Here is a 15643-nt window from a genome sequence, read left to right as displayed (position 1 = left end):
AATTAGCAGTTGTTACCCCTATAAAGATCAATCAAATCCTTCCAGTTATAGACCTATTTCACTAACTTCACATGTATGTAAGATAATGGAACGAATGGTTATAGCAAGTGTGGTAGTGGAAAATTAGCTGTATACCAATCTGGATTTCGTAAAGGGAGAATGACCATGGATTTGGTATTAAGTTTGGAATCTGATATTCGTAAGGCCCAAGTTAATAAAGAATCAGTGGTAGCAGTTTTCTTTGATGAAGAGAAAACTTATAATAGTTATATACCCAAGGATTGCTGCTTAAACTGTAAAAGATGAGAACAGGTGGTAGAATGTTTCATTGGATTCAAGAATTTTTATATGATGGAAAGATACAAACTAGGGTGGGAACAACATTCTCTAAGGAGCTTGCATTCTGATTAATGATATTTTCTTAATTGTTGGTTCAAACATTTCCAAGTCATTATATGCTTATGATGGTGCAGTGTGGAAGGGAGGCAGAAATATAAATTATAGTTGGAAACTACAGACAGATATTACCTAACTAGAGGTATGGGGACATAGTGCAAAGACTCAAGTTATTTATTTTTCTAAAAGGAACATTACACAAACAAATTATCTCAAGTTATATAGTAAATCTCTTAAACAGTGATAAAGTTTCCCTGTATGTGAATGGACGCAAGGTTAACATGGTAAGTGCATGTGAATAAAATTCTAGTTTAGTATAAAAAAAGCCCTTAATGTGGTTAGTTGTGTGTACATGGTCACTTAAATTGCTTTAATCAGATCTCTTATATTATATGGGTTAGCCTCACCAGTGGTCTTAAAGCCCCTAGATAAAGGTCAAACATTTAGAATATGTTGTGGTACTATTAAATCATCCCCAATTTTGTCATTACTGGTAGAAATGGGTGAAGTACTTTTACATCTATACAGGTTACAGTCAGCAATGGCTTATTGGGTTAACATAAGATGATAAAGTTGGTCATCCAATTTTGGGAACACTGTACTTGTAAGGTCTTTAGTTTTGAGTGGATGTGCACTCAATGGGCACAAAATCTTGTGTTGTCTCATTGAATCATGGTCCTGGTGTTCCACTTTCTATCACTCCATGGTTTTTCCCTTTGCCTGTCGTTGATTTGGACCTTCAGGAAAAGCTCAATATGAGGAGTGATTGTTTATCAGTGGCACAGAAAATTCAGCAATATATGCAAGACAGATATTATGGATTCTTACATGTCTACACAGATGGTTCAAAAGATCCACTGACAGGTCTTTCAGGTGTTTCTGTTTATGTTCCAAAGTTTCAGAAGTGTATTAAGAAAACATCACCAGGCGAAGTATCAGCATTCACATCTGAGATGGTTGCTATCATCCTAGCCTCAGAATAAGTCGAAGAGGTATGCCCTAATTATGTACCTCCGTACTGATTCATTCTTGGTCTTGATATCTATTAAAATATCTATTAAACAATTTCTAATTGTATACCAGATGTGTATACATTTCATATGGGTTACTGTCCATGTAAGAGTTGAAGGAAACGAGGTGGCAGATATTCTTACCAAGCAATCACTTAAAATTAAGGATATAAATGTAGTGCAAACTTTGCATAAGAGGGAAGATGAAAGGCATAATTAAAAAATCTATTCAAACATTGTGGCAACAAAGTAGGGATAAAGAAAGAATGACATTTATATAAAATTCAGAGTATGGTGGGAACTCATCTGGGAGATGGGTATAAAAGAAAGGAAAAAGTTATACATAAATGTTTATATATTGTATATAAATTGAATAACTAATTGCTCAGAATTAATACATGATACAGGCAGTTGGAGGGAGTGCACTTGTCAAGAAATGGTGCAGCATATATTGTTTGAACACAGTTGTTAGCAGGTACAAAGGAAACATCTGATTGCTAAATTGAGATCTTTGGGACAGACACAGTTTAACATGGAAAGTTTGTTAGGATATCACTGCTGTCATAATATATATAAGTGCGTATTTGACTTACTTGGACTTCTTGCTATTGGTTTTTTTTGGGTGGGGAGTGGGATTTATTGGGTATACAGCCTGTCTCTTTGCTCCACACTCCAACTCAGTAAGTCGCAGTAATGCCCCTTATGTTGATATGTCAATCACCATCAAAACTTTACAAGAAGCAGCCTTCGATTAGTAACAGCCTGCGTAGCATCTATAATCAATGAGAAAATTGCTTGTGGAAGAGTTTACAGAATGATCTTATAATCACAATGTTCTGAGATTAATATCACTGGACAGCAAATGTTTTCGAAAGCATTGCTTCCTCAGAAATTCTTTTAGGTTATGATAAACTGCTTGAAGCTGAACACAAATATAATTTTAGATGACTTGAGTCACGTAGGAATTTGGAGAAACAAGAAATTAACTTTTATTGAATGTAACGTGTTTAATTGCATTATAGTGCTGACACTTTGCAAGAGTTCAACTAAGCTAAAAATGTTTTGTTGATCATTTTCATTTGTACTCTGTGTCTGTGGCTTCTTGCTTAAATGACCAACAATACTCAGCCAGCATTGATGGATTCCAGTTGCCCTGATATCGTTTCTCCATGACCAGTGTCCTAGTGAAACCTTTTACCTTGCTCGTCACTGACAGTGCCAAAATTTGCAAGGAAGAAGTCTAAATGGGAATGCAGAAAATGAATCTTTAGTGACATATTGCACTTCATGGCTTTGTATGCTTGAAGCATGTTGTCAACCAGCTGCATGTAGTTTGGTGTTCTGTAGTCGCCAAGAAAATTTCAACAACATCCTTGAATGCCTTCCATGTCATTTTCTCCAGTCCCATGAGAAGTTCTTCAAATTGCCTGTCATTGATGACCCGTATAATTTGTGGACCAACATGGCAATCTTTTCTGCAGTATGTAGATGTAAACCTGTCTGCTATACTAATAAGAGATTTTGTATAGGATGTTGTGGTGATGTTATTTTGAAGGCAGTGTTCTGATACTTGATATTTGTGAGGGGAAGAAATGTAAATGTATCTGGAAATTGAAAGTTTTGTTACACTGATCAAAAAAATATTAAAAAATGCCTTCCTAAATCTTGGCTTCTGTTATTCTAGGAAACATCTGTCTCAGATATCGAAATCCTTCACCTTCCTTGTTCAACGCTTTCACAAATTTTTCATAAGCCCCAGTTTTATATGAAGAGGAGGCAAAAATATCTTTGTTCAGTCTACAAGGTGCATATGTGCCACACTTTCTGCCTGGGAACCAACTGCGTACAGAGTGGAAAATTCTTTTTTAATGTAGGGAGATTTTTAGCATGGCGGTCCCATTCACAAATGAAACATTGCTTGGTGTATCCAAGCTGCAATCCTAGTAGCAGGACTACACTTTCAGATCACCACTGTTGCTCTAGTCGTACTGCATGTTTTTCAACAAGACTTACAAATTCTGGTAGTTATCTTCAAGTGTACCACACAGCTGATTGGTGTTGAAGGGTGGGCATTGCCGTTGTGTGGCAGCACAGCTTTCAGACTGAACACTGAAGAATAAATAAGAAGATGCCATTGCTGTGGGTCAAGCTGGCAACCCAAAATATTCCCAGGCCTGCCTGGACAAGATAGAAAACTTTCCAGCTACATGTTTGGGCAATTTGACTTTGAATTATGAATTGAAGTAACAAATATAGGCCATTCCAAAGAAATAATACACAGTGATTTTACTGATCAGCAGCCCAAAATCCATAAGATACACTCAAAAGTATTCAGGAAGCAAAATCTTTGTTGTTCAGTGTACTCTACGATTGTTTTATTGCTGTTTATCCTGTAACACTTGAAAAAATATGAAAATTTACAATAGTTAGTGGAGCAGCCAGAGGGAGAATGGGCCAGGGTTTGATTGGTAAGTAAAGAGGCTTTGGCAAGTAGAGGTGCAGGTAAGGTTCTTTGAATTTCTCTTTTCTGTGAGCGTGTTCGTATGTCAGTGGTATGCTCCTGCAGCAGGATGGGAGAGATCAGATAGACTTCCAGTATCCCTGAGGAATAAACCTCCTGCTGGAGGTTTCTCCAGCTGCAGCTCCCGACTGACCATGTGAAGGAACTAGAGACACTCAGGACGATCAGTGATACTGACAGCATCACACATAGGAGTTCTGGTGAAGTGATCACTCCGCAAGGACAGAAAGTGGTTTAGTGACCACCAGAAAGGAAAAAAAGGAACAAGCAGAGAGTACAGATTACACTGTGGCCATTTCCCTCAAAAAACAATATACTATTTGAGTTACTGTTGGGGGGAATAACTGGTCAGGAGAAAGCTCTGAGGTTCACCAAGGAAGGATGAAGGCAAAAAAGGACATAGGACTATAGAGATAAAGGCCTCAAAAGTTAGGGGGTGGACAGGATATTCTGCAGCACAAAAAGGGACTTGGGAATGATGTGTTGCCTCCCTGGTGCCAGGGTCCAGAACGTCTCAGAGCAGCGACAGAACATTCTAAAGCAGCCAGAGGTGTTATCACAGAAGCACAAATAACATAGGAAGAGAAGGGAATGCGGTCCTGCAGTGTGAATAAAGGGAGCTAGTGAAGAAGGTACAAAGCACAACCTTGGAGGTAGTAATATCTGGATTACTTCCAGAACCACATGCTAGTAAGGAGATATGGCAAGTCAATGTGTGGTTGAAAAGTAGGTGCAGGGGTTCATATTTTTGGACCATTGAGGTATACCTGAAGTAGAGGGGGCCAATATCTTGGCAGGCAGGTTTGCTAATGCTGCTAGGGTGGGCTTAAACTAAACTGGCATGAGGTGAGATCCTAAGCAACAGGGAAGTAAATGGGATGCTGGAAAGTGATGCATGAGTGAAGCAAGTTGAATGGGCATAACTTGAGGAATGAGAATGAACTGATCACACTGTTGGGACTGTACTACAGGATCCCAAATAGTCAAACAAAATTAGAAGAACAAATATACAGGAATATTATGGGACATTGGAAGAAAGATAAGATTGTCATAGTAGCAACACACACAAAATGCTGCCTGGCCTGCTGAGTTCCTCCAGCATTTTGTGTGTTGCTTTGATTTCCAGCAACTGCAGATTTTCTCTTTTTTATGATTGTTATAGTAGGGGATTTTAATTTTCCTAATATAGACTGGGATTGCCATCCTTTGGAAATATATACTCGGGAGAGGGAAAAGCTCAACTTTCTCTTTGGTAATAGTGTGGGGATGTGACAGTGGGGAGCACGTTAGGACCAGTGATCATAGTTCTGTTAGTTTTAAAGGATTCATGGAAAGGAACAGAACTGGTCTACAGGTTCAAGTTCTAAATTGAGGCAAAGTGAATTTATATAATATGACACAGGAGCTTGAAAAGGCTGATTGAGGGGGTTGTTTATGGGTAAAGGGACCACATGCAAATGGGAGGCTTTTAAAGGTGAGATAATGGAAGCTTAAGGTCTGCATGTTCCTGTCAGTGGGCAGGGCAAGCTGGTAGTAGAAGTGAAGTGTAGATGACAAGGATATAGAGACTTTGGCCAGGAAAAAGAAGGACTCATGAGTCAGTGTAGGCATCTGAGATCAAGCAAATCCCCATGGGGTATAGGGGATGCAACTCAAGAAGAAATCAAGTCAGCAAAAAGGAGTCTGAGATAACATTGTCAGTGAGATTAAACAAAATCCAAAAAAAAAACTATATGTATCTTAAGGAAAAAAAGAGTAACTAGAGAGGCAAGAGGGCCTCCCAAATACCAAGCGGTCATCATTATGTGGAGTCGCAGGAGATGCTGAAGGTCCTTAATGAACATTTCCCCTCTGTTTTTAGAGAAAGACATGGAGATTTCAGAATTAAATAAAGTAAATGTGGAAGTCTTTGGGGGAAAGTCTGCATTAAGGTTGAGGAGGTGTTGAGTGTCTTAAAAAGTATAATGGTAGACAAAACTCTATGGTCAGATTATGTATATCCAAGAAAACTGTGAAAGGTAATAGAAGAAATTGTGAGAGCCCTGGCTGAAATATTTGCATCATCATTAGCCATGGGTAAGGTGCCAGCAAACTGGAGAGTCGTGCCTTTATGTAAGAAGACATGCAAAGGAAAATCCTGGGAATTATGGACCAGTGAGTCTAACATCCATGGAGGGATAAGATATACATACAGTATTGTACAAAAGTCTTAGGGACCCCAGATTTTTTTGATGGTATGGCCTCCACAGAGCCCTGATCTTAACATCATTGAGGCTGTCTGGGATTACCTGGAGAGACAGAAGCAAGTGAGACAGCCAATGTCTACAGAAGAATGCGGTGTTCTTCACAATGCTTGGAATACCTACCAGCCAAATTTCTTATGACAGTGTACCTAAGAGAACCGATGCAGTTTTAAAGGCAAAGGTTGGTCACACCAAATATAGATTTGATTTAGGCTTTTTACTGTTTACTGCTCTTTATAGTAATTTTTGATATTTAGAAGCTTTTCATTTCATTATTTTTGAAAGCATCTTCACTTTACAGAATTTTTTTTACATGTATCTAAGATTTTTGCATAGTACCATACAAATAATAAAACAGTTAATTAATGGCTTTGTGCATGAGAGATCATATCTTTTGAACTTGAGTGAATGTTCTGATGAGGTAACGAAGAAAGTTGATGAGGACAGGGTGATAGACATGGTTTATATAAACTTCAGTAAGATCTTCATTAAGTTTCCACATGGCAAGCTGCTCTGGAAGGTTGAACCACACAGATTACATGGAAACTGGCTAATTGGATACATAATTGGTTTGTTAGCATTAAACAGAGACAGAAGGCTATTTCTCAGACTAGGGATCTATGCTTAGCGGTGTGCCTCAGGGGTCAGTGCTGGGGCCATTGTTATTTGTCATCTATATCAGTGATTTAGCTAAGAATGTACTGGGAATGGTTAGTAAATTTATGGAAGACACTGAAATAAGGTATACTAGACAAAAAAGGTGGTTATCAAAAGTTGCAGAGCAATCTTGATTAGTTGAGTAAGTGGGCCAAGGAATGGAAAATGGAGTTTAACTTGGACAAGTGCAAGGCGCCCAGTTTATAAAATTAAATAGATTTTCAGTGAACAGAAGGGCCCTGGGGAGTGCTGTATAATAGAGAGACACTGGAGTACAAATATTTGGTGCACTGAAAGTGGAGTCACAGGTAGACAGGGTGGTGAAAAACACTTGCTATGCTTTTTAGCCTTCAAACGTCATGAATTGAGTATAAAGTTGGGATGTCACGATCCTTTTTGTACAGGACACTTGTGAGGCTACACTTGGGAGTGCTATGTTCACATAGGTGGGTACATGTTCCTGTTTACATCAATGGTACTCTAGGCCAAGAGGGATGAGAGCTTCTAGTTGCTAAGAATGAACATCGTCAATAGCCTGTCCAGGTCAACCACATTGACACTATGGCCAAGAAAGCTTACTAGCATCTTTACTTCCTCACAAGGCTAAAGAAATTTGGCATGCCCCCTTATCTGCCCAAGACAACAATTAACTACAGAGAGTCGTGGACACAGCTCAGCACATCACAAAAACCAGCCTCTTCTCCATGGACTGTGTCTACACTACTCACTGTCTCAGTAAAGCAGCCAACATAAGATTCCACTCAGCCTATTCTCTCATTTCCTCACTCCCAAAGGGCAGAAAATACAAAAGCCTGAAAAAATATCACCAGGCTCAAGGTTAGCTTCTATCCTGCTGTTATAAGACTATTTAATGGTTCCCTAGTGCTGTAAGAATGACCTCAATCTACCTCATTCTGATCTTGCACATTGTCAACCTGCACTGCACTTCCTCTGTAACTGTATCACTCTATTCTACATTGTTATTGATTTACCTTGTACTATCTCAATGCACTGTTGTAATGAACAGGGTGCAAGGCAAACTTTTCACTGCACCTCGGTACATGTGACAATAATGGAAAAGTGATCCAATTATGACTAACTAAAGAGACTATGGGTAGAAATAGATTGAAAGAGGCACTTACAGTCACCAGAAAACGTAGCAAGGCTCAATATTGACAAGAGTTTAGAATTCAGCAAAAGGACCAAAAGTTTTAGTAAGAATATGAGAGTAGATACAGGACATATAAACATAAACTCTAAAAACTCCAAGCATAAACCAATTTACCAAATGTCATTTTTGGTCACCCTGCTATAATATTACATATAATATTATAATTATTATTATTATTATTATTATTATTATTATTATTATTATTATTATTATTATTATTATTATTATTATTATTATTATTATTAATAATAATAATAATAATAATATATTATTATATATTATATTATTAAATTGGAAAGAGTGCATTAAAGATTGGTCTCAAGGGATTGAGTTATAGGGAAAGGTTGGACAGGCTAGGACTTTATTCCTAGGAGAGGATTTGGGAATTTATATACCTCTTAAGGACAGGTGTATAAATTTTCAGTGCATAGATAGGAGCATTCAGTCTTTTTTCAAAGGTTAAGGAATCAACAAACAGACAGTATAATTTTAAGCTGAGAATGGCATTATTTAATAGGAACTTCTGGGGGCCACATTTTATTTTATATATTTATTTATACACAAAGAGTGGTATTTGTGTAGAAAGAGCTGCCAAAGGAAGTGGTACAATCATAACTTTTAAAACACATTTGGACAGGCACATGGATTGGAAAAGCTTAGAAGATTATGGGCCAAATGTTGGCAGATGGGACTAGTTTGGATGGGACACCTTGATCACTGTGGACCAATTGGATCAATGGGCCTGAACCCATGCTGTATATGATTTGGGCACTCTAATAATCACATAGAAAACAATATGAGATCACAAAATGAAATAAATCAGAGGATTCTATCAGTATTCACTGCATATATTATGAATTTAGCTAGATACCCAAACAACTTAATCTAATATGCAAAAAGCTTTTAAAGTTCATTGTGAGTGCTCTAAAATGCATTAGCACCATCTTGAAAATCCTCTGCAACTCTTTCTCCCCATGACTTCCATATGCAAAGTAGTGAGACTATAAGGGCTCATTGCTATCACAACAGAAAGCTGTCAGCAACTTCCAGAAATGGTGTATTATAGTTAAAGCAGTCAATCAGAAATTTTCATTTTTCCCAATTTTAAATTTGGAGATATTTCAAAACTAGAAGTTTTTTTTAATCATTCTGATTCCTATCCTGTCCTTATTTTAGTTTCCACAAAGACACTTTGCAATTGGTACTTGTATGAAGGAGAACAATATTCCAAATGACATTAAAAAAGAATATTGTTCCACTGCACTCAGCATTAGAGAATATGCATAGGAAAAGTGCATAAATATAATCAAATGTAATTAAGCCACTTCCTTGCCAATTAAAGTAGTATTGCTGTTTAAGTAAGATGTAAACAAACAGCTAACATGATCTTCTTCAATATTTCTTTACACTACTAAATTAAATGAATATTACCTGTTACAGTCTGGGATCGCACTAGAGATGAGTGTGGGTCCTGGGATTTCTCTACATTTTCATGGTCACTGTGCACTTCTGAAAACTGTGAATGGAGTTTCAGAAATTGATCCACTGCTACTGTAGCCTGTTCCTTAACAGGATTTATTATCTTCTCCAAAGCTTGAGAATCTTCATCCCTTATTCGAAGGCATATAGTTTCCATTTCCTTCATGTTAGCTCGTAGCTGCTATAAGACAAAGTGAGAAAAAGTCAGAGTCTGTAGTTAATTAGGTTTAAGTGGCTACCTTATCTGTATGTAAACTTTCATGATCACAAAAATGAGAAATATACTGCTGCAGCACCTATCAAGTATCAACAGCTCTCAGCTGAAGCACACCAATGCCAGAGGCAGAATAATCCTTTTTCACTTTTCCCAGCAAATTGCCTTAACCTCCAACTCAGAAAAGAATTATATAAACCTATATAAATTTTAAAAAGCACCAGCCTTAAAGCTTTTGTTTTTAAATACAGACCTTTAAAATAGTTTAGCAAATCCCAACACTAAGATTCAAGATTGTTTAATGTAATTTTCTGTACACAATTGTAAAGGAGAATGAAACAACCGTTACTTCAGATCCGATGCAGCACAAAAAAAAGAACACAATAATAATAAAAAAACACAATTAATATAAATACAAAAGATAACCTTATACACATAGATTGATTGTATGTCCATAAAGTGATGTTAGGCTGTACATAACATGACTGACAGGAAATAACAAAGTTGTTGGGGAGTTAGTGGGTGAAGCTGTTGATCATCCTTACTGTACAGGAAAAGTGATGTTACAGGATGTTACATAACCTCCTCCCTGATGGGAGTAGAACACACAGTCCATGAGAAGTGTAGGTGGTACCCTGCATGATGTTTCTGGCCATTTTCCAGCACCTTTCTGTATGCATGCCCTTGATGGTGAGTAGGCTGCTACCAGTAATGCATTGGGCAGTTTTGACTACCTGTTGTAAGGTCTTCCTGTCAGCTACATTGCAGTTTCCGTAACAAGTAGTGATGCTGCTGGTCAGGATGCCCTCAACTGCGGATCTATAGAATGACGTGAGTATGGATATGCAAAGTCCAGCTCAGAAAGTAGAAGTATTGGTGAGCTTTCTTGACTGTGGTGGGTGTATTCTGGGACCATGAGAAGTTGTGTGTGATGTGCACTCCCAGGAGTTTGAAACTGCTTGCAGTGTCTGTGTGTGGTGCAAGTGCTCCTGAAGTTAATAGCCATCTATTTTGTCTTTTCAAATATTTTTATTATTATATTATTCAAAAATAACACAAATACATTGAAGTAACAACACTTACAATGCCTCAAGGAAAAAAAAATTATCTTAAAGATTGAAAATTTTGTGAATTAAAAAACCCTACTAAGCAAAAAAAGTAGGGGGAAAAATGTCTTGTTGACATTAAGGAGGAGGTTATTTGAAAGGTGCCAGGCCTCAAACTCTGAAAATGTGTAATTACAGTGCATATTGAATTCATTGACAACCGGCACAATATCCTCCAGTTTATTAAAAGAAAACTTCAGCTGAGTCTGACAAACATAAAAATAAGGTATTGGAATTATCTGATGTAAACATCCACATTCATTTATCCATTATTAACATTTGTTGTGTATTTAATATTTCAGTAATATTGTAAATATATTTAGAATTATTTGTTGTTTACATAGTTCATTATGGGTTATATGTAACATCACCACATCATATGTGTGCGTCAGTACTGAAGTAAAAAAATGAAACAAAACATACACGTTACCCCAGTTCTGTGTTTTTCTTTCAATTAGTTTCCGGAGTATCAAGACATAACAGTGGCGACAAGGAAGTTTTAAACAAACTCAAGAAGGTTACCAACCTTAAAGTGTTAAAGTGCAGCAAGACATTCCAGTTAAAAAATAAAAAACAAATAAATAAAATTTGCAACACATGTTCTCCAGAAGGGAAGAGATGGTCATGTCAAAAAAGGCAAAAAATAGTCAAAATTCATGGGTTCATAAACAATGTACCAGACGATAATCATTATTCACTTTTTAAAAAAGAGCAGAAATGGCTGACTACATTGGGAAGATAGACACATTGCACAATGGGTAATGGCTGATGAAGCAAATATAATAGCAATGAGAAATAAGTGCTGGGGACTTCCGGTAAGATGGCGATTGTTTAGCTGCTCTAAACTTTTGCTCCGTTATTCTCCCTTTCTTTGCACTATATGTCTCCATTCTTAAACCTTAGTTAGGTATTTTATTAGGTCTCTTTTACTTGCCTGCAAACACATCTATCTTATAATGTCTACCAAAAGTACTAAAACCGGAAAAAGGAAGCTTCTACGGCTTTGCCGGCTAAGATACTCGCTACTTTGGAACAGCATCGACAAGATATTTTAAAGGAATTTAGAACTTCTTTCAAACAGCTGGATGTCAAATTGGATCAGATCAACGCTAGAGTGGACGAACATGCTGAACATTTATCTCGCATCGACTCAACCCTCTGAAGACTTAAAACCCCGTGTTCAATATCTGGAATCTCTCTGCTCCAGCCTAAAGGAGAAGAATTGCAAACTTTTTTCCAAAATGGTGGATCTTGAAAACCGGAGCAGACGTTGCAATCTACGAATTCTTGGTTTGCCAGAGGCCACCGAAAAGGGCTCTCCCGTTGAATTTTTCTCCGATATTCTCTGTGAGATTTTTGGGAAAGAAATAAGTGCTAGTCCTACCAAGTATAACAGGTGGGAAAGCACACAGTTAGCTTAGAAGTCTGACTGCTCCAAACAAAGCAGCCAAAATGAGCTTTGCTGATATTGTAAAAGTAATGCAGGAACATTTAGAATCAGAATCATTATAGGTTGCAGAATGCTTTGGGTTTCATAAGCAGAATCAAAAGAAAGGGGAGTCCATTTCAGCATACGTGGCTGAATAGAAGAGATTGTCCCAGCATTGTCAGTTCAGTGATGTGCTTAATGATGCATTGAGCAATCATTTAGTTAGTGGATTCTTATAAGAAAGAATTTTAAAATAGCTCCTAACTGAAGTACAACTTACATTTAAAATTGCATGGAAACAGCAGAGATGCAACTGAGTTGCAGTCAGGAATGAAAGTGACTGTGAACAAAATTGCAATGTCTAGACGGAAACCTGCCTAGCTGAACAAATTGTGTTACTGTTGTGGCAGTGGCTCACATACACCAGACCAAAGCAGGTTTAATGGCAAACATTTGCAGAAAACACAACAAAATATGACACATATAAAGAGCATGTCCAACAGACAAAAATAAATGGACTGCACAGGGAAGAGAAAAAGAAGTCAAGTTGCTGTTTCAAAAGGAACACTCATCTGCATGCTGTTGTTGAAATATTTGATAATGACGAGAGTGACACAGGACAGAGTAGCCTTTAGATTTCAAGTGTGAAAACTAACAAGAGACGAACAATATGCCTTACACCAAAAGTGAACAAAAAATTAATTAAAATGAACTGGCTCAGATGTTTCTGTCATTCCACAAAATGAGTTTGAACAGCATGTCAAAGGTACTAAACAGACACCTGCAGATATCCAACTAAGAATTTATAAAGCAGAAAAGATAAGTCTTGTGAGAATAACATTGGTAACAGTGAAATACAACAACCAACAAGCCATATTGGGCTTGTATGTGGTAAAAACAGGAGGGCTAGCATTGTGGAGACATGATTGGCTGAGTCAACTACAACTTGATTAGGGATCCAAACACCATCCCTTGTCATTGCATGCCACATCCCTTGCAACAGAGTCAACTGAAAGTGAATTAAGAAAGGTAGTGGGTGGCTTTGGAAAACTCAAACATATCAAGGGTAAAATAGTGTTAAATGAAAATGCCACACCCAAGTATCACATAGCCTGCCTGGTCCGCTATACCACCCATGATAAAGTTGCCAGTGAACTAGATCACATGGAGATTGAAGGAATTCTTTCCAAGGTTGAGTGGAGCCCATGTGCAACGCCAGTGGTCCCAGTAACCAAGAAGAATGGGTCTGTCAGGATCTGCAGTGATTATCAGGTCACCATCAACCGAGTATTGAAAGTAGATCAATATCCTCTGCCAAAGTTAGAGGACATCTTTGCAAACCTTTCTGGACAGAAACACTTCAGCAAAGTGCACTTAGATGAGGCCTACCTACTGATGAAGATGGTAGAAGAGTCCAAAGTTTTTCTCACCATAAACACTCACAAAGGGCTCGCTCGCTACAATAGCTTATTTTTTGGAGTCACATCTGCACCTGCGCTCTGGCAGAAAGCCATGGATTAAGTGCTGTAAAGCTGTCCAGGCATACAGAGCTACCTGAATGACATAACGCCTCACAAACATCCCTCAGAAACTGATTGGAAAGCTGAGCCTACTGGGCCTGAACACCTCCCTCCGCAACTGGATACTAGACTTCCTGACTGGGAGACCTCAGTCCGTCCAGATCGGGAGCAGCATCTCCAACACCATCATGCTGAGCACGGGGGCTCCCCAGGGTTGCATGCTCAGTCCACTGCTGTTCACTTTGCTGAACCATGACTGTGCTGCAACACACAGCTCGAACCATATCATCAAGTTCACCAATGACACAACCATGGTGTGTCTCATCAGCAAGAACGACGAGTCAGCTTACAGAGAGGAGGTGCAGCGGCTAACGGACTGGTGCAGAGCCAACAACCTGTCTCTGAATGTGAAAAAAACAAAAGAGATGGTTGTTGACTTCAGGAGCGCACAGAGCGACCACTCCCCGCTGAACATCTGCGGCTCCTCGGTGGAGATCGTAAAGAGCACCAAATTTCTCACCTGGTCCCTCAACACCAGCTCCATAGCAAAGAAAGCCCAGCAGCGTCTCTACTTTTTGCGAAGGCTGAGGAAAGTCCATCTCCCACCCCCCCCCCCCCCCCATCCTCATCACATTCTACAGGGGTTGTACTGAGAGCATCCTGAGCAGTGCATCACTGCCTGGTTCAGAAATTGCACCATCTCGGATTGCAAGACCCTACAGCGGATAGTGAGGTCAGCTGAGAAGATCATCGGGGTCTCTGTTCCTGCCATCACGGATCTTTACACTACATGCTGCATCCGCAAAGAAAACAGCATTATGAAGGACCCCATGCACCCCTCATACAATCTCTTCTCCCTCCTGCCATCTGGGAAAAGGCTCCAAAGCATTCAGGCTTTCACGATCAGACTATGTAACAGTTACTTCCCCCAAGCTATCAGACTCCTCAATACCCGAAGCCTGGACTGACACCTTGCCCTACTGTCCTGTTTATTATTTATTGTAATGCCTGCACTGTTTTGTGCACTTTATGCAGCCCAGTGTAGGTCTGTAGTCTAGTGTAGCTTTCTCTGTGTTTTTTTATTATTACGTAGTTCAGTCTAGTTTTTTGTACTGTGTCATGTAAACACCATGGTCCTGAAAAACGTCTCATTTTTACTATGCACTGTACCAGCAGTTATGGTCGAAATGACAATAAAAGTTGACTTGACTTGACTTGATCATTGTAACCAGTAAGGACGACAAAGGACATCTCCAAAATCTTGAGACAGTGTTAAATGATTATGGTCTCAGAGCACAATGCAACAAGTGTGATTTCTTTACACCAAGCATCACTTACTACGGTCTCACCACTGACGCACGCAGAATACACAAGAGTGCTGAGAAAATTCAAGCAGTGGTGGATGCCCCAAGGCCAAAGCAAGTGTCACAGTTATGGTCGTTTTTAGGATTTGTCAATTACTGTTGTTCCTGCCAAACCTGGCTACTATGCTCGGCCCTTTGAACTTATTACTACAGATCAGGAAGAAATGGCAATGGACAAAGCAGTGTGAGGTGGCTTTCAAAAAGATAAAAGAAATGGTGATGCCAGACACTGTACACACATATTTTGATCCACATCATCCAGTGAAGCTTACCTGTGACACCTCACCTTATGGTACAGGTGCACTCATGTCACATTATGAGTTACGAAAGTGGATGCCTCATAGTCTTTGCATTATGTCCTCTTACTGCTGCAGAAAGAAATTATGCACCAATTGATAGAGAGGTCTTGTGTCTGGTTTTGGGTGTAAAATGTCTCGACCAATATATGTATGGGAGAGAGTTTACCCTCATTACTGATCATCAACCACTAGTGTCTATTTTCAATCCATAGAAGTGTATTCCACCATCAACAG

The 15643-nt window shown here is 38.7% G+C and overlaps 1 protein-coding gene across 1 annotated transcript in view; it reads right to left on the bottom strand.

The window, feature by feature from the left end:
- stx17 (syntaxin 17) overlaps positions 1–15643 on the bottom strand; it is a 102575-nt gene that overhangs the window by 17165 nt on the left and 69767 nt on the right. The window contains exon 4 of the mRNA XM_059972513.1: positions 9430–9658. Within this exon, the coding sequence (XP_059828496.1) occupies positions 9430–9658 (229 nt within the window). The remainder of the gene's footprint in view (positions 1–9429; positions 9659–15643) is intronic.

This window comes from Hypanus sabinus, chromosome 6 (genome assembly GCF_030144855.1).
Source record: "Hypanus sabinus isolate sHypSab1 chromosome 6, sHypSab1.hap1, whole genome shotgun sequence".
Classification (NCBI taxonomy): domain Eukaryota; kingdom Metazoa; phylum Chordata; class Chondrichthyes; order Myliobatiformes; family Dasyatidae; genus Hypanus; species Hypanus sabinus.
The sequence above is the reverse complement of the archived record's forward strand: the minus strand, read 5'-3'. Positions and strand labels throughout refer to the sequence as shown.